Source organism: Ilyonectria robusta (assembly GCF_021365365.1).
Source record: "Ilyonectria robusta strain PMI_751 chromosome Unknown BGZ61scaffold_1, whole genome shotgun sequence".
Lineage (NCBI taxonomy): Eukaryota > Fungi > Ascomycota > Sordariomycetes > Hypocreales > Nectriaceae > Ilyonectria > Ilyonectria robusta.
In genome coordinates, this window is record NW_025764435.1 from 5,065,872 (window position 1) to 5,085,654 (window position 19,783).

General features: G+C 49.7%; 6 protein-coding genes across 6 annotated transcripts; 3 read left to right on the forward strand and 3 right to left on the reverse strand.

Annotated features, from left to right (window-relative positions):
- The first annotated feature begins 123 nt into the window (after nt 1-123).
- BGZ61DRAFT_440029 (Cys/Met metabolism PLP-dependent enzyme-domain-containing protein) lies at nt 124-1,851 on the forward strand. The gene is made up of 5 exons (XM_046244435.1): nt 124-270; nt 344-398; nt 457-540; nt 607-966; nt 1,020-1,851. The coding sequence occupies exons 1-5, from the start codon at nt 221-223 to the stop codon at nt 1,770-1,772; spliced, it is 1,302 nt and encodes a 433-aa protein (XP_046113225.1). The 5' UTR covers nt 124-220; the 3' UTR covers nt 1,773-1,851.
- A 1,217-nt stretch (nt 1,852-3,068) lies between these two features.
- Nucleotides 3,069-4,195, forward strand: BGZ61DRAFT_471765 (uncharacterized protein; the record flags this gene model as incomplete). The annotated part of the gene is made up of 2 exons (XM_046248259.1): nt 3,069-3,857; nt 3,911-4,195. 2 exons carry the CDS (start codon nt 3,069-3,071, stop codon nt 4,193-4,195), a joined length of 1,074 nt encoding a protein of 357 aa, XP_046113226.1.
- Nucleotides 4,196-4,646: 451 nt separating this feature from the next.
- Nucleotides 4,647-6,236, reverse strand: BGZ61DRAFT_409362 (Alpha/Beta hydrolase protein; the record flags this gene model as incomplete). Its single annotated transcript, XM_046243217.1, has 3 exons — nt 6,061-6,236; nt 5,615-6,002; nt 4,647-5,559 (listed from the first exon to the last, which is right to left on the reverse strand). The coding sequence occupies exons 1-3, from the start codon at nt 6,116-6,118 to the stop codon at nt 4,647-4,649; spliced, it is 1,359 nt and encodes a 452-aa protein (XP_046113227.1). The 5' UTR covers nt 6,119-6,236.
- A 658-nt stretch (nt 6,237-6,894) lies between these two features.
- On the forward strand, nt 6,895-7,754 carry BGZ61DRAFT_526410 (serine hydrolase FSH; the record flags this gene model as incomplete). The annotated part of the gene is made up of 2 exons (XM_046252949.1): nt 6,895-7,036; nt 7,093-7,754. 2 exons carry the CDS (start codon nt 6,895-6,897, stop codon nt 7,752-7,754), a joined length of 804 nt encoding a protein of 267 aa, XP_046113228.1.
- A 384-nt stretch (nt 7,755-8,138) lies between these two features.
- Nucleotides 8,139-11,462, reverse strand: BGZ61DRAFT_502275 (Aspartate/glutamate/uridylate kinase; the record flags this gene model as incomplete). Its single annotated transcript, XM_046251727.1, has 4 exons — nt 11,083-11,462; nt 9,872-9,957; nt 8,312-9,599; nt 8,139-8,233 (listed from the first exon to the last, which is right to left on the reverse strand). Exons 1-4 carry the CDS (start codon nt 11,357-11,359, stop codon nt 8,139-8,141), a joined length of 1,746 nt encoding a protein of 581 aa, XP_046113229.1. The 5' UTR covers nt 11,360-11,462.
- Nucleotides 11,463-12,191: 729 nt separating this feature from the next.
- BGZ61DRAFT_409366 (uncharacterized protein) lies at nt 12,192-19,765 on the reverse strand (the record flags this gene model as incomplete). The annotated part of the gene is made up of 6 exons (XM_046243218.1): nt 12,192-13,130; nt 13,191-13,511; nt 13,568-15,305; nt 15,367-19,052; nt 19,104-19,372; nt 19,423-19,765. The coding sequence occupies 6 exons, from the start codon at nt 19,763-19,765 to the stop codon at nt 12,306-12,308; spliced, it is 7,182 nt and encodes a 2,393-aa protein (XP_046113230.1). The 3' UTR covers nt 12,192-12,305.
- Between the last annotated feature and the right edge of the window lie 18 nt (nt 19,766-19,783).

The following is a 19,783-nucleotide window of genomic DNA, read 5'->3' on the forward strand; positions in this document are numbered from 1 at the left end:
ATCGGGTAGCCGAGACATTTCGGGGCTAATATTCCGCAGGGCAGCTAGCCTCTAAGTAGATCCTCAGTTTGGCATTTATAAAGGTACATCGGTAGAATGAAGCTAGCTAAAGTTGAGCTTCTACCTATCAAGACTATATTTACTATCATTTCCTCTGCAAGTCTGGGTGTGCTTAGTTCTATCCTACTCATACCGTCCACACCAACCAGATTGATCCAATATGGCGGAACAAACTTGGCACAACTTTGAGACAATCCAACTGCATGCGGGGTACGGCCGTCTCTCCCCATCACCAGGAACAAAAGTCAACCGAATGATGTGAATGAAGCTAACCAGTCTGCAGTTACACACCGGACCCGCAGACGAGATCCACCGCCGTGCCAATCTATGCAACAGCCGTTAGTTGCAACTCGTCTAGAAATCTACTGTCCATACAAAGAACTAATTGAATCTTAGAGTTACACCTTCAATGACTCTGCTCAGGGAGCGCGGCTCTTTGGCCTCAAGGAGTTTGGGAACATCTATAGCCGCATCACGAACGTAAGCATCCAAGGAATCATCCCCTCTCGCGGCTCGTGTATTGTTTGCTGAAATCAAAACTTCCAGCCTACCGTTGATGTCTTTGAGAAACGAATCGCTGCACTAGAGGGGGGCATCGCTGCCGTTGCGACCTCATCCGGCCAAGCCGCACAGTTCCTGACAATCGCCACCCTCGCAAAGGCCGGCGATAATGTTGTTGCCAGTTCGCATCTGTATGGGGGCACATATAATCAGTTGAACGTGCTCCTTCCCCGATTCGGTGTGACGACCAAGTTTGTGCGAAGTGGAAAGCTCGAGGACTTTGCCGCTGCTATTGACGAGAAGACGAGAGCCATCTATGTGGAGAGTATGAGCAATCCTGACTATGTTGTTCCGGATTTTGAAGGAATTGCCAAGATTGCACATGACCATGGTATTCCGCTGGTAGTGAGTTTACTGCCTCGGGTGTTAATAGATTTCATGTTGACTGACGACTATAGGTTGACAACACTCTTGGGGCTGGTGGCTATTATGTCCGTCCCATCCAACACGGCGCAGATATTGTGGTTCACTCCGCGACCAAGTGGATTGGCGGCCACGGAACGACTATTGGCGGTGTCATTGTCGACGCTGGAAGATTCGATTGGAACAAGCACTCGGTTCGTTTCCCAGAGATGGTTGAGCCTTCGCCGGCGTATCATGGACTGAAGTATTGGGACGTTTTTGGTCCTGCCACGTTCATTACTCGCGTCCGGGTAGAGATGCTCCGCGATATCGGGACCTGTTTGAGTCCTTTTGCAGCACAGCAACTCCTTCTTGGTATCGAGACTCTTGGCCTTCGCGCTGAACGACATGCCCAGAACACCGCGAGACTTGCCGAGTACTTTGAATCCAGCCCTCATATCAGCTGGGTCTTGTGGCCCGGTTCGAAATCCCACCCAACTCATGCACACGCCAAGAAGTATCTCACACGGGGCTTCGGAAGTATGCTGAGCATTGGAGTTAAGGGTGACGCCACGACCGGAGGCAGAGTCGTGGATGGACTGAAGCTCGTATCGAACCTGGCTAACCTTGGCGAGGCGAAGAGTCTCGCCATACACCCGTGGACAACGACACATGAGCAGCTTTCCGATGAGGAGAGACTGGCCTCAGGAGTGACGGAGGATATGATCCGCATCTCGGTTGGGATCGAACACGTCGATGACATTATCGCTGATTTTGAGCAATCATTCCAACAGTCCTATGGAAAGTAGGTCTTTTGATGGTGTGCGGATGCACCGCAAGTCGGTATGAATGATGCTATAGTACTAAAAATTGAATTATGTGTCTAAGAGTTCAATGGCATGGATGAGTGATTTTTCTGTTCCATTATCTTAAGTGATAAAGCGATAAGACCTGGGTCTCTTGAAACCTTGTGATTTGAGCTCAGTGAAGACTTCTTGTCCGAAGAAGCTGGAAGACGTTAAGGGACTCTTTGAATGGAGCCCGGGGTGTTGGTAGATACGACCATGGTCCGCTAAGAATTGGGAGGATCACATGGCCATTAACACACTCGCGCACCCAGCAAAAGAGAGGCGATTTAATGACTCCAAAAAAAGGAGCTAAAGCCAGTAGATCCCACAAAACAACTGATTGCAGAATGAATCTCAAGACCCGTTGTGACTAAACTAAGATGTGACGAGTCGACGAAACACCCATATTGTTACTTCACCTCACGAAAGAAGACAATTGATAGCCTTTGGATTAAAGGTCGCGTAGATAGAGACTTTCCGAGATGTTGAACCAGACCCATCGGCCTAGTTAGGAGGGCGATTGAAGCGTGCGGGAAGATTGAACAGCTCCGATGGACAGGAATTTGTGAGAGGAAGAGAGTAGAGAGCTTCCACATAGGGATTTAGGTGAACGCATGGGCGGAGGTACCCCCTCTAGCTGAACGACTGGGATAGAGAAAACTGGATTAATCTCAGTAGTCGGAGGCTGTAATTACCGAGCCGGGGACCACTCGGAGGTTACGGTTGTCTCAATCGGAGACTTCTTGTGGCGAAACAGCTCCCAGAGTAGAGATATACACGACCCGATCTGCCCGGAATAAGCCATCAACGAAACAGGCACATTAATTCCTACACCATAATTTTAAAATTGATAGATGTATCATCGCGAACAAACGCGAACATAATTGGTGGGCTTTTATTCAAACCAGAAGTACGCATGATGAGTGTGCTCCGACCTCGCCGATTTGCCTTCTGGAGCATGGTACTCCGAAATGACCGAAAGCTTCCGAACGTGACTGAGTTCCACCAATGCATTGCAAATTTTTTGACAGGTAGTGTTTTCACTGAGGATATCGGCTAGAGCTTCGTTCGTAAATAGTTTAATATAAGTCTTGATATATAGATCAGGCGAGGGCGCATTTAAAACTTTGTGAGCCACATCATCGCAGAAAGGCGTCAAATATTTAGTCCCTCCGTGAACTATTCTCTGACGGCGAATTACACTTTTTGCTTTGAAGCTGTGTAAGCCTTTCTTCTTTAGTAAACAGGCCATCCGATATGACAGAATTGGTCCCAAACAAGACGTGGGTGTTCAAGAAACCGCCCACAGAACTTCCTCGGCCGGGCATCAATACTATCATCGAGGATCACCCCCTGAAGCTAGTTCCACCGCCTGGTGGTCTGGTGATTAAGCTCCTCATCGCCGGACTCGATCCACACCAGAGAGATCGTATGCGGGGACCAGGTCTTGCAGATTATGTGCCTGGCTATGAAAACAACGAGCCCATCACCAACTTCTCGATCGCCAAGGTCATCCGCTCGGACAACGAAGCGTTCGAGGATGGCAGTTTGATCGCAGGTAGTCTACCCATCGCTGAGTATGGCCTGATCCCCAAAGAGCTCATTGACGCCCGGGCAATGGCGTCGCCGCTCGTGTGGAAGGTGGACAATCGGTACAATCTGGACCTTAAGCACTATGTTGGTACGCTGGGACTGGCGGGCATGACTGCCTGGAACTCGTTCTACGGCCTAGTGAAGCCGGTCAAGGGCGAGACAATCTGGGTGAATGCCGCATCGAGCTCGGTGGGAGAAATCGTGGTCCAGCTCGCCAAGATTGAAGGAATGCGAGTGATTGCAAGTGTGAGCTCTGATGAGAAGCTCGACTACGTTCTGAACGAGCTGGGCGCCGACGCCGGCTTCAACTATCGAAAGGAAAGCGTCAATGACGCGTTGAAGCGACTGGCCCCAGAGGGATTAGACGTGGTTTTTGAGAACGTCGGAGGCAATCACTTTCAAGCCGCGATTGAAAATATGAAATGGTTTGGACGGATCATCAGCTGCGGGGCGGTAAGTTCCTCTTGGCTGGGATTGCAAGCGACAGCTAACGGTTATGTTTTCAGGCATCACAATATAACAAGCCGGTCGAAGAGCAGTATGGAGTTACCAATCTATCGGAGATCTTCCGTCGCCGCATCAAGATTCAAGGCTTCATTTTCTGGGACGAGAACATCTACCCAGACAACATCGCTAACTTCCATGCGGCGATGCCGAAATGGATCTCGGAGGGAAAGATAAAGTCACGATACACTGACTTTGAAGGGATTGAGCAGGCTGATAAAGCGTTTCTCTCCATGTTCACTGGAGGAAGCTTTGGAAAGACGGTACTGAAAATTAGTGTCCCATGAATCGTTATGTAGTATTGAAGGTTGAGAAGAAAAGGGTTCGTTGTCTGGAGAAGCAAGGATTGATGACCTTCAAGATTCTTTTAGGTAGACACAGTCACCTTCCTCCTATTTATCCAATATAACGGCTCCTGCCACTTCAGAAACTCATTGCTTTAGAGTCAGTCCTTCATATCGGAGTGTTGAGAATGAGGACGATGAATCATGTCCGAGATGACCTCGTAATCTGCCTGTTTGATACAAAACTAAAGAGGAAATGCCACATTGGAAGCAATAAATACGAGGATACCTAGACCTTCAAGCCCAGCGTGAGTTCTCTCTGCCTCAAAAATAAAACTGTTCACATCACAGGCGCAAAACTCATATCAAGAGAGCTTTGGCAATCGCAAAATTGAAAGAATGTGCACTCGACGAATTTATATTGCCTCCCTTGACGTATTTCGTAACCCCGGAATTAAACTATAGCTGGTGTCTGCATTATATCGCCAAGATTATCGAACAAGAAACCTATTATCAACCAGTTCAACTGATGCGACTCAATGAGAAACGCGTCATGGCCGTCATGGCTCATGATTTCTCTCAATTTCGCATTCGGAACACACCGAGCAATCTGCTCTTGCTCAGACAGAGTGTATAGTCCGTCACTTCGTATTCCGAGTACAAGTGTGGGTTGTTGAATCATCGACAGCGCTTCGGGAATGGAATCTGCACGACCCCGTGATAAGTCGTGGGAGTCCAGTTTGTGCGTAAGGGCAATGTAGCAATTGCTGTCGAATCGATTTGAGAATTTCTTTGCTTGGTATCGTAGATACGACTGGGCTGCGAAACCGGAATCTTTTGGTGTGAATGCGATGCAGCTCTCATGAAAGAAAGATTGAACAGGGACACATATCCCATTGTTTGGTGATGGTTCTTTTCGTGTCTGATTGCCATTGAGCTGATGCAGAGACTTTGCGTTGGCATTACTGTTGGATTGGATTGGCATCTCCAGACTTGTCTCATACCCATTTGCAGCTTCTGCGTTCTTGCTAGACCTGTCACGCCCAAATCGACTCTCGAGGGAGTCTCGGCTTCGATATGTCAGTAACGCTGCCATCCGGGCTGCCTCAAGGCCAGCAACAGGAGGATCATGGAAGCTGTAACGACCATCCTTATACCTAGCATCGCTATAGATGGCATGACGCTGGGCTTCTCCCCATCCTATTCCCCAGGCACTCTGATGACTGGCAGTTGCGACGGGGACGATGCAACGGACGTAATCTTTGCCAAAATATGCCCACTCGAGCGTGAGCATGCCGCCCATGGAGCCACCAATGACAGCAGCCACTTGGTGAACTCCTAGGTCATCCAGGATTAACCGATGAATACTTGAGAAGTTAGGATTCCTGTGGTAACTTGTTGGGGTCCTGCAGATATGCTCACCGGACATCGTCGCGTATGGTGGTCGACGGAAAGTCGGCACCGTACCATCCGTCGGCTAGATTTCCATTCTTGACCGTAACAGGGCTGGCCGTTCCATATGGGCTTCCCAGGCTATTCATGCAGATAACGAAAAATTTGTCGGTATCAAAAGCCTTGCCAGGTCCGAGAAGAGGGCCCCACCAGTCGCTGATATCGGCGCTTCCTGAGAGAGCATGACAGACAACCATGGCGTTAGATCCGCCAACAGAGAGCTTTCCCCAGCTCATATATGCCACAGGGACATTCTGCATTTCGACGCCGGACTCGAGTGTGAAAGACGGGATGATAGCAATCTTTTGCCCCGGAACCCGGTGTGAGAAAGGATTTCCAGGCTGGTCATTTTTCCTCTCTACACTAGTTTAGTGAATCAACAATACTACGAAAAATAGGCTTGCCTGAAGACTAACCAAACCGTCGCTTTTTGCCATTGCCACTGCAAACTGGAGAGGATATTGTCGCTGTCATTGTATGTAACGAGAGCCACTGAGTCTCTTCCGTTGGTCACAGTAGAACCCCCAAAAATCAGTGATGGAATAATAACAATACAGGTGGCCTCTGTTGGTTCTAGTTGCATAGGTAAATGTGGTTATGGGGTATGTCGTCAGCTGAGGGTGAAGTATGTACCATGGACTACCTAGGTACGAAGGTGCATAGACCTGAACAACACTGATTCTCATGATAATTTCTTTGGATTGGCGTACGCCGGTTCGGCAACAAACCTCCGGTATGGCAATACAGCATCCGAAATTTCGGAACCATACGAGAAAAGACTGTTTACTTACTAGTCTCGCTTCTCTTACGTGCGGCATATCTAGTGTTTCATTCTCCAAATTAACTTGTAAGGCCGATCCCTGCCTTCCGATTTCGGATCTTAACAGGCGATCCGATTAGTTGGAGTAGCATCGGACCAAAAGTACTGAAGTCCCACGAACCCGCACTGGGTAGACAGTTATCCCGCAGTGATGAGGGTATCCTGCGGTGTGGACTCGAACTATCGATCCCGGAAACTCACGCCCATTCGGGATTGACTCTCTCGGAGGGTTATTTCAAGATGGCCCCTGGTCCATCGGAGCCATCAAGGCCCCACCGTGAAATCAGTGGCAAAATGTGGACGGGACAATAAGAGGTGCCGCCACTAATTAAAGCGGTGCAATTTGGAATATCCAACATTCCTTAGCTGTCGCAGCTCGCGACCTACTGGCCTTTTGTTTACAGCTAGCACACTTTCGACAGTCCCAAAAATGCGGTTCTTGTGTCTCCATGGCTACGCTACAAGCGTTGAAGTTCTCCAAGAGCAAATGGAACCTATTACATCGCAACTGCCTGGGAATTGGGAATACGAGTTTTTGGAGGCGGGAATGGAACCATCAGAATTAATGCTTCGTAAGTACCATCCAGGTGATCACAACATTATATTTGGTAAAGCTGACTCTTACTAGCTACCCTTAGCCAAGTCCCCGAACCAAATTACAGCTGGTACAATTTCCCTTATCCCGAGGATGTGGAACGGGCCTACGAGCGCCTTACATCTTTTATTGAAGCGGAAGGGCCTTTTGATGGCGTTTGGGGTTTCTCGCAGGGCGGGTCAATGGCCGCCCTTTTGCTACTCATGCATCAAGCGGAGAATGGCGGCACGAGTTACCCATTCAAGTTGGCTATTTTCACCTCGGCCTTCCTCCCTCATCGTTTCGATTCAGGCTTCATTACCTGGGACCTGACAGAGAAAAATCAACCCACTCCAACATATGAGCCTGGAGTGTATGATGCTTCCCGCGGGGAAGATGTGGATTGGACACGGGATCCACATACGTCAATCGAATACGACATGATCAAGGCGGTCCAGGACAAGATGACGTTTCCTGTTCAATTCTTGCCCAAGTACAGGCCTAGTGGCATTCAGAAGAAGATTGCGCTGCCGTCCGTGCATGTTCGCGGAGTTAAGGATCATTATGAATTTGTGGATGACTCCGTATGGGAATTGTTCGACCCGGAGACATCGAGGAAAATGACCCATCGTGGAGGTCACCATTTCCCTAGGTTTTCCGAAGAGCTGGTGGACTTCGCGGAGTTGATCATTGAAACAGTTTGTACCCTCAATTAGCATAGCATGGTAGATTTGGTCAAGCTGTGCCTGAACACCAACCAGGATCTTTTGTTTAGGTCTTTGGTTCTTAGTACAGTTATAGAGTGATTAGAAAGCAATGATGCTTATTCCCGCGCGACCCTATTTCTTTTGGTATTCAGGTTAAGGCTTAAGGACAGCATATAATGAGGCCGATCAGTTTTTGGTAGACGGAGATGTGTAACAACTTGAATCTGAAGAGCTTGCGTGCAAATTACTTATGCCAAACTGGATATAACAGACTGCTTGTGCTAAAGGGCCGCATTTTATTACTTCCAACATGACATTCTAGTTATTGGATATCATGACATGACAACCTGGAGTATGTTTGCGTATTATATGTCTATTCTAGATCTCTACCATTTATTCTATAGTGAGTAGTTTCGCATGCAGTGTGTTTATGGCTCTCGTGGCGTCCTTGGCGGGGATCACGCAAGAAATGTTGATTTCGCTAGCCCCTGTCACGTAGCCATAATTAGTACACCAAATAAATTACAAGTGCCCCAAAGTCAGCCTCGTATAATGATTGGACGTACCTTGTGAAATCATTTCCATGTTCACTTTGTGATCCCCCAGGATGGAGAACATTCGCCCGGCAATGCCAGTCATATTACTCAGTTCCTCCCCCACCAGACTCAAGATCGCCATGTCGAGGAGCACATTCACCTCACCTTCTTCAGCAAGCTTGAGCCGCGCATCTCCGATTTGTGCCATGTCCGTGTTGGTCGTGTTGATGGCCATGGAAATATGAACTTCGGACGTGGAGATGAGGTCGACCGAGATATCGCGGTCTGCCAGGATGGTGAATACCTTGACGAAGAATCCGTGGGACATGGACTGTTTGTTGCTGAGTATGTTGAGAACGATGATGTCTCGCTTTATCGTAACAGCAGTGGGCATCCCCGAGAGTGTGGATATCTCCGATGGCGATGGTGGCGTATTATCCGAGTCGGAAGTGTCTAGGTCGTCGATTTGGCGCGGCGAGCCTTCATCAGCCGTGTTCGGAACAATCACAGTGCCTTGACCCCAAGGCTTCTGCACATTCTTGACAAATATTCGGATGGGAGGCTCTGCTTGGATGGCCAGAGCCAAAGCGAGGTGGTGAATGACTTCGGACCCGTAGAAGGTCAATTCGGCTGCTTCCGACGGCGTTATCGAGGGCAAGCATCTCGCATCAGGCACTTCCCTGGGGTCAGCCGTGAAGATACCATCAACTTCCTTCCAGATCTGCACTCTCTCCGCTCGCAGACCAATAGCTACCAACACTGCGCACAAGTCCGAATACCCTCGTCCAATGCCGCTATCGATCAAGTTTCCCGGCACCACACCGAAGAAGCCGGTAATAATGGGCACCCTGCCATTGCATGCCACTATCCGCTCTCCGAAGACAGCCGCAGCCTTGTGGAAGTATCTTGGCTCTAGCCGATCCGAGCTGTTGCCGGGTATGATCTCAGAGAGATCTACATACTCGGCGTCGACATGCCTGTCTCGCAACATGGCGATCATGAGTCTACAGCTCAACTTCTCTCCAAAACTGACCATCTTGTCTTTGGATCTGCCGTTTATATCGAGATTGAAACGTCTGGTAGCAGCGATATAGTCAAGTAGTTCTTGACAGTCTTCTCCAATCTGTCTGCAGGTCTCTTCTCGGATATGAGACGACTTTACAAATGACTGCACGGTAGACACTTGGTCGTCACGAATGTCTCGGATGATGCTCCGCATCTTGTCAAGTAACAAGTTCTGCATGCCGCTGTCATGAGTGACCGCAACAATGCGTCTTAGCGTTTGGTACACTTCTAGTAATCTGCGTGTTGCGAATCGCTTCAGTGTGCGTGAACCATAGCGTCTTGATGTTCGGGGTAGCAACATACCGGCTTGTCGTCCCGAATGCCTTATTGTTAGAACTACGTGCGGAACATACCACCGCCGGCCTGTCCCCGTTAAGTTTTGCACTGCTCTTGATCATTAGCAGATTGAGCGGGTCCATAGTGTTTTGACGGCTTAACCGTACCTTGTTATGATGTCTGCAACCTATCGCGAGGAAGTTGAGTGGGCAGAATCAAAGCAAATCCGGTGGACGAGTTCGAACTTACCTTGTCTGGAAATTTCCCGACACTCGTTCCTCCGAACTTCTGAATAACCCAACAATTCTTTCTCGGACGATACATGTTTGTGAAAGCTGGAGGCCACGTTCAAGGGGATGAGAATGCCACAAAGTTGGTGTATCCGAGAGAATTTTGCCAAATGCCAGGCTTACTTTCAATTCAATTTGATAACATCATGAAATGATCGGAAATGAATAGATTATTAACAGTGCTCGTAGTGCTTATAGAGATACATGTGGAAGCCCTGGTTCCCTGGTCCGCCAAGAGCACCACTTGTATTGTTCCTCGGCTGTGGTCTGCGCCGGTCTGAAAGGCACCGACCCCCTGTTCGGAGATTCGGAATGTATGCTCTATTACGTAGTAGTGGCCGAGGAACAGGCAGTTGTCTGACTGGCACGAGTTGCAGCTTTCAGCGCATGTTAGCCAAGTAAATACACGAGAGATAAAACATCAAGGAATGAACAAGCAGAGGTGCCATGCCAGGGTTCGCTAGTCTTAAGATTCAATACCCATTAATTCACTGAATGAAGCATGGTTATGTGTCTAAGTGGAGGTCTCCGAGATAAATCTCGACGATGATGAACATAGTCACCACATCGGAGACGTTCGGGACTTTTTAAAACGGTCCGAATTTGTGCTTGCTATATCGACATCTAGGGATAAAGAGGTAGAATGGAGATATTTAATTAGGCAATAGGTCATTATAACCATTAGAATGGCTATCGACACGTGTATAATCAACTCAAGCGTTTTCTCAGCCATAGCTATACATCCTTGCCAACCGATTATTTTATTCTTCCTTCACATCATTGATCATTCCATCGCGCCAAGGGTGGCAGTCTGAGTCACATTTCCGAACAGTTGTTCGGTCAGTATTGCGCGGAGTGGAAAGAACTGACAATTATACGAAGTTTAAGGCGTAGAAAGATGTTTCGAAAAAGCGGAGAGGAAGACGCAATAAATATCATCGAACAATGCATTTCTTCTTGCAGGTCTGCTATAAGCGTAGCTGGTTTAATGCTCATAGTTCAATGCCCGTCTATGGATCATGGTTCTCCACGCCTACCTTCACTCTACTCGGCTACATCCTATCCCGGCTCCACGAGTACGATCAGGGTAGTATTGCAAAAAGCCTCCTTTCGAGTGCTATCATTTGCTCTTGAAGGACCAAATCGTCAGATGCTCATAATCCCAGACACCTCCTGCGGTAAAAATATCTCTCTTTATTATTTCCCTAATCTCGTCTTCGTTTTCAGCCGTGATAATCATGACGGTACCGTTCTCGGCGGGCTGCTCGCCCTCGACACCGTGTTGAGCGAGAGTGCTGCCGAAGAATGGAACACGGCCTGCCTTGACCAAAGGCGCCGCATCTTGATTGTGTGGTTTCATAAGGGCTAGTCTCTTGGACAGAATATTCGGAAGATCAGGCACGTGAACGAGATATTCCCGGAGAGTTGGACTTTTGTCGGCGCTCATGTTGGGCCTTGCGTGATGTTCGGCGCGTGGACTTGTATGTGGGTTGGAGCTAACAACAAAGTATTTGCGGTTCGTAGTACGAGGTATGGAAAACAAGCTATTTGGAGTGATGCGATATGCGCTCCTTTGGTCAGATTCCTCGCATATGTATAACTACGGGAGTATCGGGATGCAAATCGGTTCAATCACCCCTGGCAATACCGGTGGCTAGAGGTTTCCGACTTCCGGACCTATCGGAGACTTGTCCGACACTCCGTTTGAGCGGACCATCCGATTCGGAGGCTTCCTCGGAAGTTCAGAAATGACCGTCCATTGTTCGAAATATAGTTTGGCAAGAAATTTTATGAAGGGATATGCTTGCATATTCATGTTTGTCAGATAATTCGCCCCCCCTTCTAAGCAACCTGTCCATTAGGGTATCCAGGCTCGTTTGTTGAACAGAGGTATCTCCCTGATGGAGTGCAAGAGCTTTTGCAGTTTGCATCGCCAATTTGACCTATCTACTACCTGAAGCAAAATATGATTCAATATTTATTACTCTCACATGATTCCTTAACACAGATGATAGATAATTGATTCTTGGAATGTGATATTATTGCTACTCGCGTTCTTGTGTGTAAATCGCTGCCCACAGACCGTTGAGTCATAAGAGCTTTAGGGGCTGCCGCTGTGGACTGACTGGATTGGCCCCTACAACCAAAGATAATGCAGATTATGGTCTGGTTGTAAAATCCATATTATCAAGTCCATCACATACGGTCTAATTGATCAGGGTAGCTAGGAAATACGATGACCTGTAGATTGAAGATCTTCGAGACACTAGAAGTCATAGTGAAAACACGAAATAATTATTCATATAATTAGGAAATATCTTGCAACGTAACATAAGATAACAAACGTCATACTACCTAACATGATCCAAGCCCCATAGAATTCTCAAAGCTCCTCAAACAAGACTGGATGGGACAAGGGCAGTCTTTGCAATGACCTTCTTCGCAAACCCAGACAATGGATCGTTGCTGACAATATCGAAGACTGAAAGATCGGCCTGGAACTCCTTTAAGAGCCAGGTACGGATCTCGATACCGACGAGACTGTCGATGCCAAGGGCTGGTAGAGACTTCCTCGGATCCATATCTTCAACATCCGTTTTGATGATCCTCGAAACTCCTTCCAGAACCTGGGCTAGCACAATATCGTAGACCTCGTCTTTAGATGTGGCCGCTGCGAGGAGCTTCTTCCAGTCCTGTGCGTCGTTGGTGCCGTTTGCGCTGGCACCTTGTCGGTCGAGTTGGCTCAGGGCGGCAAACCGTGAATCCGCAAACCAGTAAGGATCGTTGGCATCCTGCTTGAGAAGCTGGCCGCCGGTAGATGCTCCCAGTGCAACTTGTGTCGGAGCCCGTCCGGATATGGCTGCCTTGACAACGTTGAGGACGTCAGTCTCATCCATACCTAGCAGGCCACCATCCTTCAATAGTTGAAAGACTTCGTCTCGTTCCGTCGACACGCCGATTCCAACTACTAGACTGAGGTTGATGCTCGTCGCAGCTAGTCCCGAAGCTGCGCGGTGATGCATGAGCGCATCTTGGTATGTGTTTCCTGCGTTGTAGTTGGCCTGGCCACGCGACCCAATGATTCCTGCAATTGACGACAAGCAGACAAAGAAATCCAAGTCTGTGGGCAGAAGCTCATGCAGATTCCGCGTCGCCAGAAATTTAGGGCGAAGTGATAAATTCCAATCTGTCACCGACATGTTGTTGTAGATGCCATCCTGGAATCAAACCGTTAGATCGCATCGTAAGAAACTCTCGGTATCGTGGAAGTAACTTACCCTTAAATCCATAGCACAGTGGATCACTCCCTTGATCGATGGGAACCGTTGCTTCACCTCTTTGATGACAGCCTCCAGTTGAGACTTTTCAGCGACGTCAACCGAAATTGCCGTCGCCGATACACCTTGGGACTGGAACTCCTTCAGAAGTGATCTAGCTTCAGGGCGGGAACTTCCTGATCGGGATAAGAAGATCAAATGTTTGGCACCCTTGTCGACAAGCAGTTTTGCGATGGATCGACCGATTCCACCAAGACCACCAACAAGAATAAAGGTGCTCTCTTGCGACAGGCGAAAAGATCCGAGGCCTTCTGGGACGACCTTGAAAGATAGTTAGTAATATTTACAATTATCCAACAATAAATTGTAGAACGCACCGGAATAATGTCATCAAGCTGTGGACTTAGAACTATCTTGCCAATGTGACCTCCACTTTGCATGAGTCGGAATGCCTTCTCCGCGTCCCCAAACGAGTAGCGTAGCAGGCTCTTCAAGGGAGCGATAGCACCCTTCTGAAGGAGTTGAACCACCTGGGTCCCGATCTTCTCGAATCGGTCGGGATAATCGATGACTTGTGTAAGGATGTCAAGGCCAGAAAATGTGACGTTGTTCAGGAACGGGCGCATCTCCAGGCCGCTGTTGTCATAGATATCACGCTTTCCAAGCTCGATGAATCGACCAAAGGGTGCAACGCAGAGCCAAGTTCGCCGGAGTGCCTCTTGTGCTAGCGAGTTGAGCACAACGTCAACGCCCTTTTGTCCCGTCAGCCGGAGAATGCCGTCAGAGAAAGAATAGTCTCGGCTATTGAATATGTGCGACTCTCTGATCCCATACTCCTCCATAAGGAATGTTTTCTTCTTCTCGGAGGAGACTGTGGCAAAGATCTCCGCGCCGATGAACTGGGCAAGCCGGATGGCGGCCTGACCGACTCCGCCAGCAGCTGAGTGAATCAAGACAGATTCGCCAGGCTGCAGTCGGCCGACATCGATCAGAGAATGAACAACAGTAGCGTATGTGCACATCAGAGAAGCAGCCTCTTCGTCGCTCACGTTCTCAGGAGTCTTTTGGAACGTTCGGGGGTCGACTCGAACACGGGTCTGGAAGCAGCCGGCATGCATACCAAAGACACGGTCGCCGACATTGAACTTCTGAACGCCATTTCCAACCCATGAAACGACTCCGGCGCATTCTATGCCCAGCGTTGAGTCTTCCATCTGGCCCATGGCGACCATGACGTCGCGGAAGTTCAAGCCCACCGCGGAGACTTGTATCTCAATCTCACCATCGGCAAGGGGGCCAGACAAGTTTGGGATAGGAAGATACTCCAGAGTATCGAGTAGTCCAGCTTCTCGGATAGACAGTTGGAGCGTTTGGTGAGCTTGTTTGAAAAGAATCTTAGCAACTGGGAGAGAGCTTCCAGATTTCGACGAATCCAACAAGGCCTTCAGGTCTGGATGCGGCACGAGACGTTCAACTAGCACATTGCCCCCATGAACCACATACTCCGAGTCTGTGGCCTCTCCCAGGGTCTTCCTGGACATCTTCTCCAGTATCCGAGATACGGTCTTGATATTGAGTTCCGTGTCAAGAGGGGCAGTCGGGTCGAGTCCCAAGGTAGTAAAAGATATCTCCGGGTGCTCGGCTCTGATGGTCCTGCCGAGACCCTTAACCAGACCCCTAGATTCAGTGTCCACGGTCAACCATAATGTTCCGAGCGAACCAAGGAACAAGGAGCGGAGTTTGCCGAAGGAATCCTCGTCCAGATTCTCTAGGATGGAATTATCAACATCGAGCGCTGCAACAGTCAAGTACGGAGAGGTTTGTTCTGGAATGTCGCCAAAGGGCGCTTTGATAACATCATAGCTCGGCGTTCTCAGGCCACGCTCGACTTGGTCGATGGCGCGACCGAGTTCCTCGGAGGGGTTTTGCGGCGTGATAATCAGGACTTTTCGGACTGTGGGTTCTAGTTCGAGTTTCCGGTGTGCAACAATGAAGCTTGGTGAGCCAGAAATGTCGATGTTGGTCGAGGTGAAACCCGCAGATGCTAGAATTTCGTCCGTGATGGAGTTGCCGAGAATGCTCGTGGAGCCGCTCGCAATCAACAAGACTCCCCAGCTAGGATATGTTAGCCTGAGTACGAACAGCGTCTTTAGAAAAGACTAGGCAGATAACTTACGGCTTCAAGAGCATCTTGATACTCTTCAATACTGTTGAGTAATAATCGCCGTCATGTTCAAGAGTAGTGTCCAAGACCACTATGTCGCGAGAACCATCTTCAACACCCTGCAAACTAAAATCCTGAGATAGATCCAGCTTCTGGTACTGAATTAATGGCTTCCATACAGCAGCCAGGGAAGGCTGAATATCGATGGTCGGCCCTTCGAGCGGCCCCGCCAGCACAAGAGACCCAATGCGTTCATTGACCTTGTCCTCGGCCCGGAGAGATGCCAAAGCATTCGTCAGGAGACTTCTAGACGATGTGTTGTACTCGAGAATATCAAGAACTGGGTGTACATGCGCGAACAAGGCTATGTACTTGCCCAACTTCGTAGCCAAGTCTGGGCCTTGAAGGAGTCGTTCAAGCTGAGCGGCATCGGCGAATTCCACGTCTGGCGCCATGTGCGGGATAATGGGGACATGGCTGAGAGACTGGCCTTCCGACGTGGAAACCTCTGGCGATACGCCACGAAGAGGCACCGTCTGACATCCGCGGAGAGCGATCAGGGCCTTCCCTTCGTTGCCGAATGCGATGACGTCGCTCAACATGTTGACAGCACTGTGTCTTCTCGACGATGTGAATCCATGATAAGTGGTGCCGCTGGAAGAGTCAAAGTCTGCCGATACATACAACGACGCAGTAGAGACAGGAACTCTTGCTTTGAGTCCAGTAGCATCGCCCGTGCTAGATATCAACAGATGGATGAATACATCGAGGACCGCTGGGTGGATGAGATGAGGAGGCTCCCATTTCTTGGGATACCATTCTTTCGTGTCCAGAACCTCCATCGAGAAGTGGGATTTATCTTGGAGGAGGTTAAGCGCCTTGACGCCACGGAATGCTGGCCCGAGATTAAATCCTGAACTTTCCATCTTTGTATAGAAGACCGAAGGGTCGAGACTCGGCATGTCGTCCTGCACAGTCTGGTCATACATTGCCTTGAGCTGAGAGTTGGTTGCAGCCTCCTCGTCCAGGAATGCAGTGTTGGCTTCTTCCTGCTTGTATGAAGTCGCAATCAGACCTGTACAGTTGGTCGTCCAGGCGCCGCTCTCATTCCGGCTGGAAACTTGGAATTCCGTCCAATGCGATGCGGTTGAATTCGGCCCAGAGCGCCACGGCGAAAGCTGCAGTCTCGTTTCAACCGTCTGATCTAGCGCCACGACCAAGGCACTTCGAATGTTTACATCGAGAATGTGGTAGCCCGAAACATCCGTTCGCGTCTCGACCTGGCGTGTTGCCTCGATTGCCATGACGATCATACCAGCCATGGGGTAGATCGGAGTGCCTTGAAACTGGTGATGTTCAATCCATGGCTGCTCCGCGATGCGGAGGTAGTTGCGCCAGGCGGGCTCAGCCTCGGTTGATCGTTCGTCTCTCGCACCGAGCAATTCTAGTCGTGGGTAATTCCTTTGCTTGTAGGCAGAGAGCGCGGCCGACTCATGCCAATAGCTGTTGGACGTGTTCCACGCATAAGGTGGGAGATCTACCAGTGCAGATATCTCACCGTCCGCGTCGCCATAAGCATTCGCCAGGGGAACGTTGACGGGGTGACCAAGAACAAGAAGTTCCCCAACCACCTCCAAAGTTGTTTGAACAGCGTCCTGCTTTCTCTTGATGGCCGACAAGTAGCGAGGGGCCGCGCCTTTGTCGTTGATGCTATCCAGAATCTGCTTCAACGGTCCCTGGAGCGCAGCATGAGGTCCGATCTCGACCATTGCATCGGCGCTTCCCTTCTTCCCCGAGGCCTTTCGCTTCCCCAAAGCACCTATTTTCGCTGCCGCTGTGACTGCACCGGAGAAGTTGACGGGGCTGACCAAGTTGGCGACCCAGTATGAAGGTCCCAGCTCGGTACCATCGATGATCTTGGCCGAGACCGAGGAGAACATACGAACGTCAGAACGGCCTGACTTAAGCTCCCATGCGTCTGCTAGTGAGTTGAGATACTCCTCAGCGATCAGCTGCATGTGGTGGGAGTGATAAGCTGTTGATACACGGAGTTTTCTGGCAAAGATGTCATCCGCTTGCAAAAACTTCAAGACTTCGTCGATGCCCTCCACGTCGCCCGACAGTGTAACACTTGATGGACTGTTAATACAAGCGACCAAAACCTTACCCGCTGTTACTCGGCTGACGTATTCGCTCACAGGTCCAGCGCCCAATCCTACGGCAGCCATCGAACCTGTTTTTGTGATCTGACTCGTGAGAAAACCTCTGAAGTAGGCGATTCGCATGGCGGCATTCTTGTCAAAGGCGCCCTTGGCATATGCTGCGGCAATCTCTCCGCTCGAGTGGCCAATGGTTACCTGGGGGCGTATATTCCAACTCGCCAGAAGATCGATGACACCGAGTTGGAGAGCAGTGCAAGCTGGTTGGCTGATAACAGGAAGATCAATCTTCGATTCCTCGGCGCTGCGATTCAACTCTTCAACCAGGTCCCAAGTACAGCCGAATGATTTGAGGTATGCGCTCGACGAACTAAGAGATTGTCGGAAAACTGAGTATTTCTGAAGAGACCTGCCCATGGCAAACCATTGCGCTCCTTGCCCTGTGAAAATGAAAGTCAGGGTCCCCTGCTTGGGCACTCGTGCCGCCCGGGCCGATGTACCATCAAGAGCTTGGTGTAGCTCCTCTATTGTCGATGCTGCGACGGATGTCTTCCAGGGATGATTCCACCTTTTCTCAGATAGTGTGTAAGCTAGGCGGTGCAAAAATCGCTCTTCAGGTTCGTCCTTTAAAACCGCCTCGGCGAGATATGCCTGGAGACTTTGGCTGAGTCGAGCAATGCCAGACTCCTCATGAGAAGAGAGAACAAATAGCCGTGGGGTGCTCCCAGCCTTGATTGTCTCTCCATTCTGGGAGTGACCATTTGATGCAGTTGAAGTCAAGACATTGGAGGTGAGACAATCAACCTTGGTATTGTGGCGAGCTTGAAGGTTATGAGTCTTGAGGAAGTGATAAGCATCGTCCAGTACAGCGTGGGCGTTGGCTCCACCGTATCCGAAACTGTTGATGCTGGCACGTCTAAGCCCCGTAGGCCACTTTATCGTACTCGTCGGGATGTCGATCTTCCAGTCGTCAAGTCGAATTTTGGGGTTGACTTTCTCGAGGCCGTATGTCGGTGCAATCAAGCCACTCTCGAGGCTGTATATAGTCTTCACGAGGCCAGCAATCCCGCTTGCACCCTCAAGATGTCCAATGTTGCTTTTGACTGAGCCAACGTACACGGGACGCTGTCTAGTCGGACCAAAGACGGAGCCAATAACGGAGCACTCGATAGGGTCGCCCACCTTTGTGCCGGTGCCGTGAGCTTCGAAGTAGTTGGTCTTGTCAAAGCTCAGATCAGCCGAAGCATATGTCGAACGGATTAATTCCTCTTGTCTTGCGGCTGATGGCTGAGTGATGCCCAGAGTTCGACCGTCTTGGTTGCTCCCCGTGCCTCTAATGACGGCGCGGATGGTGTCTCCATCTTTGATAGCCTTATCCAGCCGCTTCAAAACAACGAAGCCACCTCCTTCTGCGCGCGCATATCCGTTTGCAGAGGCGTCGAAGGAGTGGCATTTATCGTCAGCACTGAGAAATGACATCGAAGACATGAAAACTCCAAAGTTTGGAAGCAGATGCAATCCCAGGCCTCCGACCAAAGCCTATCCAAGAGTGTAAGTCACGTATCAGTAGTGAGAATGCGGGAACCGTACCGAATCGCTTTCACCGTGTCGGATGCTCTGGCTTGCAAGATGCAACGCAGTCATTGAAGACGAACAGGCTGTGTCAATCGTGATACTTGGGCCTTTGAGGTTGAAAAACCATGAGATGCGATTTGATAGTAATGCCGGTCCTGTGCCAGTTGCCGTGTATTTCGGGGCGCTGTCCATGTCATATGCTTGCATATCCCAGTAATCATGCTGGCATGCTCCCACGTAACACGACATGCGCTGGTTGGCGACTTCATCAATTTTGAGACCAGCTAGGATGGGTCAGTCAAAAATCGTCGATGACATTACAATGCTCACATACCATTTTCGAGACTCTCGTAAGCAAGTTCCAGCAGAATTCGTTGGGCCGGATCCATTCCCTTTGCTTCCTCTGGAGTGATGGAAAAGAAGCCGGCGTCGAAGTGATCGATGGCTTGTTTCAAGAAGTAGCCTTTCTTGGAGTTAGAGGTTCCAGCTCGGCCGCCATCTGGGTGGTAAAAGCCGTTTACGTTGAACCGGCTCTCAGGTACTTCTCCTAGGGCACTCTTGCCCTCCTTGAGCAGGTCCCATAGGCGTCGGGGTGTTGTGCCATCGCCAGGGAATCTTCCAGAGACACCAATAATGGCAATTGCTGATGAGGGGTCGCCATCTTGAAATGGAGTCATATTGTCGAGGTCTCCATC

Coding starts and splice junctions, on each gene's coding strand:
- BGZ61DRAFT_440029 (XM_046244435.1), top strand. CDS start 221: ATGGCGGAACAAACTTGGCACAACTTTGAGACAATCCAACTGCATGCG. Junction 271..343: donor ACAATCCAACTGCATGCGGG/GTACGGCCGTCT, acceptor ACCAGTCTGCAG/TTACACACCGGACCCGCAGA. Junction 399..456: donor TGCCAATCTATGCAACAGCC/GTTAGTTGCAAC, acceptor ATTGAATCTTAG/AGTTACACCTTCAATGACTC.